The 13,301-nt window shown below is 37.9% G+C and overlaps 1 protein-coding gene across 8 annotated transcripts in view; it reads right to left on the bottom strand.

Annotated features, from left to right (window-relative positions):
* The window catches only part of ablim3 (actin binding LIM protein family, member 3), a 95,471-nt gene that overhangs the window by 26,023 nt on the left and 56,147 nt on the right, over positions 1–13,301 (bottom strand). For 5 of the 8 annotated variants that reach the window (XM_036568985.1, XM_036568987.1, XM_036568988.1 and 2 more), the window contains exons 7-13: positions 12,009–12,096; positions 8,946–9,076; positions 5,421–5,576; positions 3,683–3,712; positions 2,408–2,537; positions 1,840–1,938; positions 524–574 (exon numbers count right to left, since the gene is read on the bottom strand). In XM_036568985.1, the coding sequence (XP_036424878.1) occupies positions 524–574; positions 1,840–1,938; positions 2,408–2,537; positions 3,683–3,712; positions 5,421–5,576; positions 8,946–9,076; positions 12,009–12,096 (685 nt within the window). The remainder of the gene's footprint in view (positions 1–523; positions 575–1,839; positions 1,939–2,407; positions 2,538–3,682; positions 3,713–5,420; positions 5,577–8,945; positions 9,077–12,008; positions 12,097–13,301) is intronic. The other 3 variants (XM_036568990.1, XM_036568991.1, XM_036568989.1) reach the window with 2 other exon arrangements.

Here is a 13,301-nt window from a genome sequence, read left to right as displayed (position 1 = left end):
CTGTTGTTAGCTATACGGCATGTTTTTGTTCCATTTTCATGGATTACACTGTCAAGCAGTCAGAAACCACATAATAAAATCTACTTGAAAGTGCTTAGCAACCCACAAGGTGTAAAGTGGGTAAGCTTCCGTTACTAGCTAAACATTAGCTTTTAAACTTCAGTGCAAAACATATGAATGAAACTTGAGACACCAAACATGTATGACAGATCTGTATTTGGGGTACAGGGAACATTTTTTGGGGTATGGGGAATTTTAATGAACTGTTGCTTAAAATATTCTGAAACTATTTCTGTAATGAGCTAAATGAGGCAAGTCAAAGCAGAGAAGCTCGCGCTAAGGCCCATAAGGACTGCAGGTAAATGGGTAGATGAGTGCAAACCACTACTATAACACTTCTTTACTATTTTTCTAAAGCTATGCTAAATAATATCCAACAGTGTCAACACCACATCTTTCCCAGAGGCACAAGCAGCCTCAGGACAGGGGAGAGAGGAGCAAGGACAGGCCAAGCACACTCTACCATGTCTCTTATAGATGGGAGGCTTCCGGTAGATGTTGGGCTCCGCTGTTGCTGAGAAAAGAAAGAAAGGTGAATGGTGAGACATGGAGGACAGTGCAGTGATGAGAGAGGAGGAGAAGAAGCAGGATCTTAAGTCATGTATAATTCTACTTCCTCTGCGTATTCCGGGTTTTCAGTCAGGATGTACAGGGATTGTGTGTGTATGGGTGGGGGTGGTGGGGGGGGTGCTGAGCAGTGCTGGCAGACTGAAACAGGGAGATGAGAGCGAATGAAACTTAGGAAAGAACAAAAGAATCCATGCTGTAGGATAAGTCATAGTGTAAACATTTCAAACAGCTGAACCTTTAAGTCACTAGAGCTGAAAAGAGAGTCATAAGATGTTTGTTCACTGTATTTTATACAACAGTTAGTTCCAACAGTTCAGTCTGACCGATTGAGAAACATTCTATCCGTGCTGTGATTTGTAATAACAGCACAATTCCTTCAGTTATGCGCTATATGGCGTACAGCTGCAGCTTGAGCAGCAAATGTTTAAATGGTGATAATGTAACGTTGCCTAAGTAAGCTTTTCAGTGGGCAGCTGTGACAGCACAACAACTAAACATGGAATTAGCCAGAAACTAATAGAATACACCAAACGAGACAGAATTCACCAAACAAATGTGAAATATTCTGGCTGAAACAAAGCAGAATTCGGGTTAATCAGGCAAACTGAAAAAGCTGAGCTGAACTTGATATTATAATAGTTTTATGGCTCAATCCATAATAAAAAAGGCTTATACAGGCAGTAGCAACTCCCAATATTAAAACACACTTGATGCAATGGGATTTGGAGCTTTGCTCTAGTTTTTGCAGAACTGTTGTATAAAAGCAATAAATCACCTGAGGTTGTCCTTTATTTGTGATAAAACACTCATTTTCATGTTTAATTGCTTAAATAAAAAAAGTCACTAAATACTGGTGCTTTATTGGGATGATTTTAGCAGAAAAATCCACGAAACCTCAATGTCTACTGATATAATGGCCAACTGATATATTAGTTGGGCCCTACTAAATACCATTCTGAGTAAGGGAGTACACCAACTGGACAAACACAAACAAAACATGAACATTCTAATGTTTGCACTTGTCCTTAGTATGTCCAGAAAAAAGAACTGACATGAGCGATTGAAGAGTCTTTCAACTATCAAATGCAGGTTTGACACACCAGGCAGATGTTTGTGTTTCTTTGTGTTTATTCGTGTTTGTCTGGTTGGTGCATTTTGGCCTTAAGGATGAAGGGTAGCAAATGGACAGGAAGCAGAGGCGTGGCCTACCTGGCACATGGAAATGCTTGGGTGCTTGGTTGGTGGTGGGTGTGCTGGACCTGGCCTCCAGCTGTGGGTAATATGGCGAGCTCCTGCCACTCTCAGAGCCTGCGCCAAGCCCCCCCCAGTTAATGAGAGTGACAAAAGCAGAGCATGAATGAAGGTTCTTCCCAGCTCTGGTTGCAGCACAAATCATTCTCAGTCAAAACACAAATCAGAAGCGACAATCCTTTTGCTCGCAAATTAGCCAGGCACAGTATGCATTTCAGTGACGGCAGGAAAGCCATACTGTGCCAAGTATAGCAAAAATAAATAAATAAATAAATAAACGTAAACAAAAAATGACAAGCCATGGAAAGTTAGTGTGATTTCATTTGTTTTAGAGGCTACCTACTTATCTACAGAGATTGAATTCGATTCATTTCCTGAGAATAAAATAAGTCCACTATAAACATTTAACATGCTTATCTTGCTTCCTGCCAAGGACACATCAAGCATGATCTCTTCACTATGCAGTGTGTATATTGTGTATACGTGCGGTATGTTGGTAGTTTATGTGAGCTGTGTACACACTCACCATATCTGTAGTAGTGCTGAGGCGAGCGAGGCAGGATGGGCGACATGCCCTGTCTGCTGTAGGTGGGTGAGTCAATATAGCCGGGGCTAGAAGAGCGCCGCTGCCTCAGGTCCACACTGTCATACATGTCCTACACACAGATCCACAAACACACGCAAACACACACACACACACACACAAAAAGCTTTCAGACTGTGTCAAGTTGTGACCGTTACTCTCTTTCAATTAGGGAAATTCAAACACTGAATTTTTTTTTTGCTGAAAAAGATCAAAAATGCCAGTAAAAAAGAGCAAGAATGATGACAATTTTACTGCTTAAGTTAGGCTATTTTTGATTTTTTATTAGAATAAATTAAAATAATTAAAAATAATTAAAAATAATAATAAAAAATTAAAACATACATTAAAATTAAAATTTATTAAAATGATTACAATTTGTAGGCTACAAATTTGCCATGAAATCAAAAGTCAGCAACAGAGAATGGTTGGTCATCCAAGGTGATAAATTCTCTGCACTTTACTGTTGCTTGTGATTTTTTTTTTTAAAGTCTGGAGCTGTAGATGCCATTTGTGTGCTAGCAGGGACTTTCCTTGTTGTTTTTGCTCTATTCTGCATATTGAGTGATTTTTAAGTGGTTTTAAACCTGAAGTACAGAAGTCCTTAGGCTTTATATCCTCTCTTGATGCTTAGAATGAATGATGATCACAAATATAGAACCCGTAAAATAGTTCCAAGTGGTCAGCATTGTCACTGTTCATCTGCTGTTGCTTAAACTGTTTGAACAAGTCTTTGTTGACCAGTAGAGGAGAGTGAAATGAATAAACAATGCTTTTAATCACTATTTTTCTTGGTTTTATCATCTTTAACATTTTTTGTAGTCTTACAATTTTGATACTTCACTCTAATCTTTGTTTCTTTTAGTCCACGTTTTTTTGACCATTGATTTTCAATACCATTTATGGGCAAATGTTGCCTTCTTAGATTTGATTTTCAGACCAGTAAATTATGAATTTCACTTTAGTTTTCACCCAATAATTTTCATTCTGGGGTATCACTGCTTTCAATATGGGATATATGTATATATATCAGAGACATATATATATATATATATATATATATATATATATATATATATATATGTGTGTGCATATATATATATATATATATATATATACATATATATATATATATGTATATATATATATATATATATATGTCTCTGATGTGTATTAATCAACTGACAAACAAAAAACCTCTGAGGCAGGCGTTATTACCTGAGAATAAGGAGAGAGTGTTCCCAGAGACTGTGGAGGTAAAAAAAGAGAGAGAAAGATAGAGAGAGAGAGGGGGAAATAGATGGAGAACAGGTTAACAGGCTTGCCAAAGTCTTTCCTTTTCTTTATGTGATGTGTGAGGGAAAGTGAATAGTAAAGGGGCTACCACGTTAATACTAACCTCTTTATACCATCATGATTTAGTAGCACAGTTGTTTCCTGCACTCTGATAAGAGCACAATCAATTTCTCACTCACATCGGAAACCACTTAGGTGGTGGAAACAAAATACACAGAAGGAACATTCATTCATCTAATGGCAGCCAGTGAGCAGTGAAGGCTGCTGAAAGCAGTGTTTATAATGCAACATATGAACAGCACACTGAAATGCTTCTGCTGTGAATGTGTGGCTCTCAAGCATGGCTGCAATTTGTCTAATATGACAATCTCTTAGATGCGGAAAATGCACAACCCAATGCTGCAAGCCCACTTAGGAAAGTTTAGAGAGAAATATAGGTGCTTTAAAAGATGGTAACAGCAAGCATGACAATTTAGGGATGCATTCTAACATAACAGCATGAGCAATTGATTTTAGTTACAATATTGATTGATATCAGAATTCAAAAACATTATGTACAATGGATCCAGTGATATGCATCATTCATTAGATGAATGATTTAAGATTATTAGATTAATTATTTAAGAAATGTATAGAATCTAAAACTGGCAATGACATATATAAAGACAGATTTTAGAGCCCAACTTCTATGAAAAAAATTAAGTATTTTGAAAAAGGAATTAAAAATGATAAAAATTGAAAAAAAACAACAACAACAATTAAGCATACAGCAGTAGTTAAAAAGTTACTATTGTAAAGAGATCTTCGCCTAAACATTGAGCTGGACCTTCTTTTTGAGCCTGTGCATGTGATGGTAATAAGTAAAGACATATTGCATGACATGGTATTAAAATCTTCTGCCAAATCCGACCCAACACCTCTGACTTTTAAATTATCATTTGAGGCTGTACAGGGTTTATACACGGACACCATATTTTAGTGTGTTTTTTTTCTCCTGAGCATTGCTCCTTCTTTCAATTTTAATATATATCTAATCTAATCTAATTATGCTGTGACATTCTGGCATAGGTGTAGCATAAGCATTCAAACACAGCACAAATGCACTAACCTGGTTCCTGTTATTTACGTTATAAAATTGCCAAACAGACTGGCCATATAAACTAAACCACACAAAATAAACAAAATAAATTGGCTGATTGGCCGTGTGTTTGAAGCAAATAATCTGGCAATCACACATCCCTATAAAACAGGCCACTAAATATTGCTCATTACCGATACTGATAAATCCATGGAACCTCGATATCAGCCAGCATTATTGGTAACCAATATATCAGTCAAGCCCTAAATTTGAGCCAGGATTTTCATATGCATCCCTAACAAGGTTACATGCTTCGTAGAGAGAAGTTTCTGCAGAAAGACGTCAGATCACTACAGACAGATGCAATATGTGTGAAAGGAACACATGCATTTAACAACTTTGCAAATTCAGCATTCAGCAAGCGTTTAATAAACACATGGACATTAAACAGACAAAGGCGTGTTGGGAACACAAGGCCAGACTCTGCTAAGCTAGGCTAGGTCAGGTCAGCTTGTCTAAGGGCTACGAGTAACATGCTAGGAAGGTACACAGTGTGGCTTTAAAGTCCCACTAGGGCAGTACCTCCCCGTAGCTGAGGCGCTCTAGCCTGTCGTCGGAGTAGTATCTGTGATATGGCTCATAGGATAAGAAATCAGGCCTCTGCAGATCGTAAATGGCCTTAACCTTAGGCAGCGCAGCCAGATCTTTGTACTCTAGGACCTCGTTCTCCACTCTGGCCTGAGGAAAGGGACACGGGACAAACATACACTCTCACACGTGTGTCAAAATGCAATGAAAACATGATGGGCAGGCCTGAAAACACAAATGGACAAACACACTGACAAAATGGATGTAATGTTAACAATAACAACAATAACATATCATGTCATTCTGGGATCGAGTCTGTTAATTGTATCATTGTTTGCTTATTGAGGCAGCCAATCTTCTGTTTTTTCACTACAGAGCAAAACAGCATACAGTACCTGCACACATCAAGCGCCAGGCTCAAACCTGGGTTTTGTTTAGCAGGACCAGACCATCCCACCAGATATACAATACCACTTAAAATTTTGTACACAACTAACTGAACATATATACACTCACTAGCTATGTGTTTAGGCACACCTTCCTCGTATCTATACCAACTGTCCATTTAATGAGGTCCATGCAGTTTTTTCATAGTTTTTAGCCCCGCTTTTACCCCATTCCACCACCCAGGACCATCTCTGAGCAGGTATTATTTGGGTGATGGATCATTCCCAGCACTACAGTGACACTGACACGGTAGTGGGATGTTGGTGTGTGTGTGCCGCACACAGAACCGCACACAGAGTGGATCAGAACCAGCAGTGCTGCTGGAGTTTTTCAACACATCAGTGTCAATGCTGGACTGAGAATAGTCCACCAAAAAAAACATATCCAGCCAACAGCGTCCTCTTGGCTGAAATTAACCACTGATGACAGACTAGAAGATGTCTAACACAAACTGTGCAGCAGTTGAACTATCGTCCCTAAATTTACATCTACAAGGTGGACCAACAAGAGGACATGTGTCTAACAGAGTGGACAGTAAGTGGGCACAGGGTTTAAAAACTCCAGCAGCACTGCTATTTCTGATTCGCTTGTAACAGTACAACACACACTAACATACAACCACCATGTCAGAATGATCCACCACCCAAATAATACCTGCTCTGTGGTGGTCCTGCACGGGCTGACCTTTAATTAATGGAGTAAAGGGGGGGCTAACAAATTATGCAGAGAAACGGATGGACTATAATTAGTAATATAAGCGTTTCACTGCAAAACACATTATAGTTCACTTTCAAAAACTTTCTTTTTTTCCCAGGATATACATTTTTGGTAGCGGACTTAACACATAGAAGAAATATCAATGTTATATTATGATTAATGCCACCTTTATTAGAGAAATAAAAAATTGTTTTTCATAATACATAAAATAATAATTTTTCTTTCCAAAAATGTGTTATATCCGAAATACAAATGAATATACAGCATTTTGGAATGAAACTCTTCAATTGTAGAACTACAACGTGCATATATATATATATATATATATATATATATATATATATATATATATATACGTGAATCCTCATGAAGCTCTTTGAGGGAACGCCAAAAGTGTGCAAAGCTGCATCAAGGCAAAATCTCGTTTTCACTACCTTCTGAAATGTATCAAACAGTACAAATAAGGAAAATCCTTCTATGAGCACTAGAAATAGTACAGATCTGATATTAAGCATCCATATTGGGCCGATATCAGCAGAAAATGAATATTAGATACTTGAGAGAAAAGAATGAATTTTATTCAATCCAGTAACAAATCTAGCCTGAAACAGCACATACTCACATTGTTTGATGTGATGTTGTCAGCTAAGTATTTCCTCATGTGAGGTAGTAGAGTGTATGAGAAATGTGAGCAAGCCTAATTTTAAATACCCATCTTATGTGATTCAGTTCAAAATGGTTCATTTTAAACCTTAGTAAGCTTTCAAAGAAGAAAAACACTGGATCAAAACTGGCCGATGATCATACAATGAGTATGAATGCATCTGGCTGGTACTGTATACCAAGTGATGTCCTGAATGTGGTAAGTAGTGTTTATCTCTCACGTAGAGGTGAGAATTGTTCAGATGTGTTACATTTCATGTTTTCCAATACATGGTTCAATTCCGCAGTCCTGCTTTCATTCTCATGAAGTTAATTCTCATCACATGCGTGATGTGCTCTGCAGATTCTAGGGCTGACCTTCAGCAGGGCTGGGTTTGGGCCAGTGCCACAGGACAGCGTACATGCTTATACTGCGTTTTCAGGACATCAATCTTACACTCAACACAAAGGTCACTCAGCACATCAATCACACACTCCCATTTACATGTGCACAGTGATGCCGGCACAACTACACACTCGCAAACACAGCCCACAGCAAGTATGTGCTGGTAAACACACAGATACGCATGCACTGCATAAAGAGATTACTCAGGATTTGTCAGTGTTATTTAATTATTAGAAGGTGAGAGTTATTAATTTTACTTTGCTACATTACACATTTAGGATTAGGATGTAATTATGTATTGAATTACACAGTGAGTTACACAATGAATTACTTTTACATTTAATTTACATTGTATCATCAGCTTCGAGTCTGTCCTTCTGACTTTTTTCTGTTTGTTTCATTGTCAGACAATGACAAAACTGGGTATGTGCATGGGTACTTGAGTACTCGGTTCTGTGTTCAACATTACAGTATTTGAACACTGAAATCACTACCTGTCTATTCTTTTGAAGAAACAGAGAAAACATACAGTAATTGAATATTGAATGTCGATGTTATGTTTTAACAGGACTGTATAATGTGATGGGTTTGCTTGAATTTGTATATTGTACTTTGCTATACCACAAGTCCCTCAATGTGAGTGTCAAGTCAAAGACACTTCGTTAGGAACATGACTGAGAAGGCTTGAGGTAGCAAGACTTTATTGCTAACTGGGCTAAGTACTCTAGATTATGATAGCTTGGCACATCATTCACTAAGAAGAAAAGGCAACCTGTAAGAAGGTGACAAGTCCTCATCAGCATCCAGTGTTGTACTGGGTGGCTGCAGTGACAGCTCATCTGAGGCACCCTCTATTACTCATCCAAAATGATAACCCTCCCTTTGTCTAATCATGTTTTCAAGTGGAAACTTCTGCATGCCACTAAATTTTTGTGCAACACCAGCGCTGTCACCTAAAAAGTTATGCCAACAGTCTAATGTCCCCAGACAAGGCATGGCAATAATGTAAAGGATGTTTTTTGTCCTCTCAGAAAACAACACTAAATGCACTAGATTTTCCACACAATTCCTCCCTGTGCTTTAATAAACTGCGAGTGAGAAATAATTAATATCGAATTACACCATGTTTTTGTTATTGCTGGAGGCCACTGTGACCTCCAAGATTTAAATCACTGCTCGATGTACTCTTGGGAATAATGGTCCTACATCATTGCCTGAACACTGAATTTCCAGCGGAGCTATTGTCTTAACACTGCCTTTATATCCTCCTGAAGATAAAAAGGAACTTGCAGTGGCTGGTTACTCACACAGATGACTCGGCTGGGGGAGCTGATGCTGGAGCCTGGAGGTGAGATGGAGGTTTCAGACATGCGTCGTACTCGCAGCTTCCTCTCTGCCCTAGCTGCCTGCTTACACACTGGATGCCACACCTCAGAACCTGAGAGGAAGACGTAAGATCACATCCTGACTTATATGCTCTCGTTTGGCTTAATATGCTTCAAGAACACTTGATCAAAAGAACCTGTGAGGGTCATTCAGCTGCTAAGCTAGAGTTTCAAAAATAAACTGAATAATTGATGATATTGATAATGAAAAAAAGTTGGCAACAAACCTTATCATCAGTTACACTTGCCATCTAAGGTTACATCACTTGATTAAAAGACACATTGAAGACTGTAGTGCAAATTATCTAAAAAGGCAGTCTTCTTATATAATATTGTATGAAACAGAGCATGGTAAGTAATGAAGATTGTAAAATCGTAGTCAAAATCCAAAAATAGCGTCTAGTCTTCTGCTTTTTGGCTAAGTCTGTTTAATTTAGTAAATTTACCAATAAAATGTTGGCTGAAGATTTGAGTTACATTTGCAGTACTTTTGTTTAAACTACACAACTAAAACATGCTGTTTCAATACCAGAGTTTTTTGAAAAAGTAGTTTTTTTCCTTTTTTATCCTCCCTACCACACAAAAACAGTGTTTTAGGTTACTGGAAGCTGATCTTTTGGAAAACGTTCTGCAGGGTGGAGATTTTAAAGCTCTGTTCTGTTCTCTGTGTATTGTGCACAACAACATCATGCAATGCGTCAATCTTCAGACCTCAGTAATGGTGGTACTTTTCATTTTTAAATAAAACATTATAGGTAGTATTAAATATTTAATGTTAATTATCGATAAACTAAAAATAGCACTTCTTCTAAATTAATTAGGATGAGGAACAGTTAATCCAAATCAAAAAGGACTGATTTATCGACTAACGAAATAATCATCGTAGCCCTACTGTCATCAAAGTAAAGCTGCCTTCAGGTCGGTTTCAAAATGTCTCTGTGTGCTCCTACATTTCTCCCCGACTGCCTCACTTCTGTTTGAGTTAAATAGGTTAGTGCTGCTAATCACTGATGTTCCTCTTGAGCTTCCTGTGCTGGGATCTCTGCCAGTTTACAGTCAGCAGTTCCTTCATCCAAGTGAGTTCAAATAGTGCAGTTCAGTTTTGGCAACTGGCTGAAGTATTTAACTTTCTATTAACATTTTTACACATCTTACTCACCCTCTCTCTCTCTCTCTCTCTCTCTCTCTCTCTCTCTCTCCTCTCACTCTCTCCACATCAATACTGCTGAAAGCTGATGTTGGCTGAGTTGACTCTTAAACGCTTTCACCCCAGGGCATGTTGACTAGCATGTTACACACTAACGCTGCTGTCTCATCATCTCAGCCCGGGTGTGTGAGACAAGACACACACACACATGCTGTTGGAGAATGCTACTGCCTAGCAGGCACCAGCAAGAAAATCATCTGCAGTCATATGATTCTATGATAGAAAAATAAGCCAAATAATGCCGGCCTTACACCAAACGACTTTTCAAGCGATTTCACTGTCGCAGACAAATATCCATGTCGGGATAAAATCACGAGAGTCTTGCTAGAGTCGCTCGCATCATTTCGATTGTTTGGTATAAGGTGGTGGTCTTAAGTCAGTCTTTTTCTCGTCTTGCCCCTGCGACAAAATCAACCGTGTTTAATATTATCATAAGTTTTAAGTCTTGGCTCATGCAAATAGTGACATGCCAGGGGCGCGCGTGAGTGCTTGTGGGCGAGCAGCGTGATAGAGAGAGAGAGAGAGAAAGAGAGAGAGAGAGAGAGAGAGAGAGAGAATGCAGGCGTGATTGCCTGAAATCTCTGTAAAAAACGGCAATTCAATACAATAATCATAACTTAAAATGTAAACTGACTGTTTTAATATTTCAGGTTCACTGAGCCTGTAACACGTAAGGACATGTGCAGAGGACTTTAAGAATGCCATTATTGAAGAATCATCTTTTTTTTTTCTATTTTTTCCTGTTTTCTGTTACTCTTGTTTCTTATTTTGTTTGTTTCTTATGGTTTAGTTCATGACACCCAATCAACAATGCTGGATCGCTGCATGTTGTGTTGATGTGTAAATCTTCATATCAAATTACAAAAATTAACTGCACATTTTTCAGGTTAATTAATACAATTCTGGGTGATGATCTGCCAGAGTATACAGTTCTATAGTGAACTAATTTGAGTCCCAGATCTTTACACGCCCAGCCAACGTATCTTCCCATCTGTACCACTATAGAGTGGAAGGACAAGTGTTTATCTGCTTGTAAATTTCTACCAGGTGCATGATGGGAATAATCTCAAAAATGTAGTTGCAGTCTTGTAAATAGTGACACTGCAAGATTCCTAGTCTTTGCACAATCATAGTCTCTGACTAAAAAACGCGACACTGTCTTTAGATGTGAGAAGGTGTCAGACTTTAGTCTTTCAAAAGTCTTTTCAAAGTCTTCTAGTGTAAGGTTAGCATAAGGATATAGCACATAGGAGTTTACAGAAGTAAGCATATATTAGAAGTATAGTTATAGGAGTATATAGAAGTAAGTGTAAGCTACCACATTTATGTCTTTTTTTTGCTCTTAATAAATAAACGCAATTTCTTATGTAAATCCATCATTATATTGTCACACGATGTTCTGGAAATAGGGTTAATAATGGGACAACGTAAAGCTTTTTCCTCCAAGTCATTATGTTAAGGACTCTATAACCTTGTGTCCAAAATACTGTAGGCATCCTCCAGCTCTGTGGCTTGATGATAATGTGGAAAAGGCACTACACGCTAAGTCTGTTTGATTAAAATCAAATATACCATATTATAGTAATTACCATTTTCTTAGATACTCGCTCTTAAAAAAGACGGTTCTCCAAGAGTTCTTTAGTAAAGACAATGGTTCAAGAACATCCTACACACTACTACAATGTATATTGGTTCAAGCTTTCCAGCTCTTTGGAGTCTTCTGCTGAACTGATTGTGCCTGCAGTTGGTGAGTCTGACCTTTCAGACCTCTTACTCACCTGTCAGGTACATCTCCTCCCCCTCCGTAAACATCATCTGACACCGGGCACAGCGAGCACAGGTAGGATGGTAGTGTTTCCCTCCAGCCTGGAGACAGAAAGAGAGGAAGGGATAATGAGTACTGTTCGTAAGTTATCCACCTGGGAAGTCCTCAGTCATGAATAGGCAGGAAATAAACTCCCCTCTTCCACTTGTTAAACCAGTAATGATAAGTGCTATAATGGCTGCAATAAAGTGCTGTGAGCAGAGAGCACGTTTCAGCAGCTGACTTTGTATAAAGCAGCAGAGCATTAAACTCCAGTTCATCTCTAACACTGTTTTTTCAGCAGCAGAGACTTCATCACCACAGCTATGCTTAACAACCCTCTTGATCATCGTAGGCAGCTCTTGAGCATCTCCACGACTCTTAATTGCTAGACGTCAGTAATTGAGGAAACTATTCCTCTGAGCCTGCTGATGACTCTGAGCTCAGTGAACACAGCAGCTTTGCTCGTGAGTTTACTCCGCTGTCTCAGGATCTTGTGTGGAATGTTTGAATTAAACATTGGACACTTTCACAGCTTTCTGCTCCTGTTTAGAGGCATGTGATGATTTTGTAAATATAGTTTGGTATAGTATGGTCTCCTTAGATGATATGTTCTTTGTAAAGCCCTATTATAATTTTACTATTCAATTAGTTCACACTGCAGTCCCACAGTAAAAAAAAATAAAATAAAATAAAATAAAAAAAATAATTAAGTATTCAGACCATAGATATTTACAAGGATTATTTCATGACATATTTAAACCCAATTCAATAAATGAGATAATAATAAGCTAAATATATACAAAATCATTATTTATAAGGTACTTTTTTTAAATTGTTAGTCCCAAACCCACCTTTAGCTTGTGGAAATAATATATATATATATATATATATATATATATATATATATATATATATATATATATATATATATTCAGTGTTAAATACACATATAAAAACAATGTGTAAAACCTTAAGAACTGTTGCTACTGAAACATATTTTCAGCAGTTAAGTAAACCTTTCTGAGTAGTGAAAAACTACTGAAATGGTCAGCACCAAAACGGGTACGTGTGGTAAAAAAACAGCAAACAGCAACAAAGTTCAATCATTTATTTTAATAAAATAAACCTAATTCAGTCATAGGGTCACTCAGTGTAAAAGTTTTTTTTTTTACCCTAAAGTCAAAGTGAGTTAAAAGTATTACTTTGAACCAGTTTGGTAAAATGACAAAGACATTTTTGGGCAGCAATGAGCAAGCCAAGGGCG

Source organism: Colossoma macropomum, unplaced genomic scaffold (assembly GCF_904425465.1).
Source record: "Colossoma macropomum unplaced genomic scaffold, Colossoma_macropomum, whole genome shotgun sequence".
Lineage (NCBI taxonomy): Eukaryota > Metazoa > Chordata > Actinopteri > Characiformes > Serrasalmidae > Colossoma > Colossoma macropomum.
This window is presented reverse-complemented; position numbering and strand designations above follow the sequence as displayed.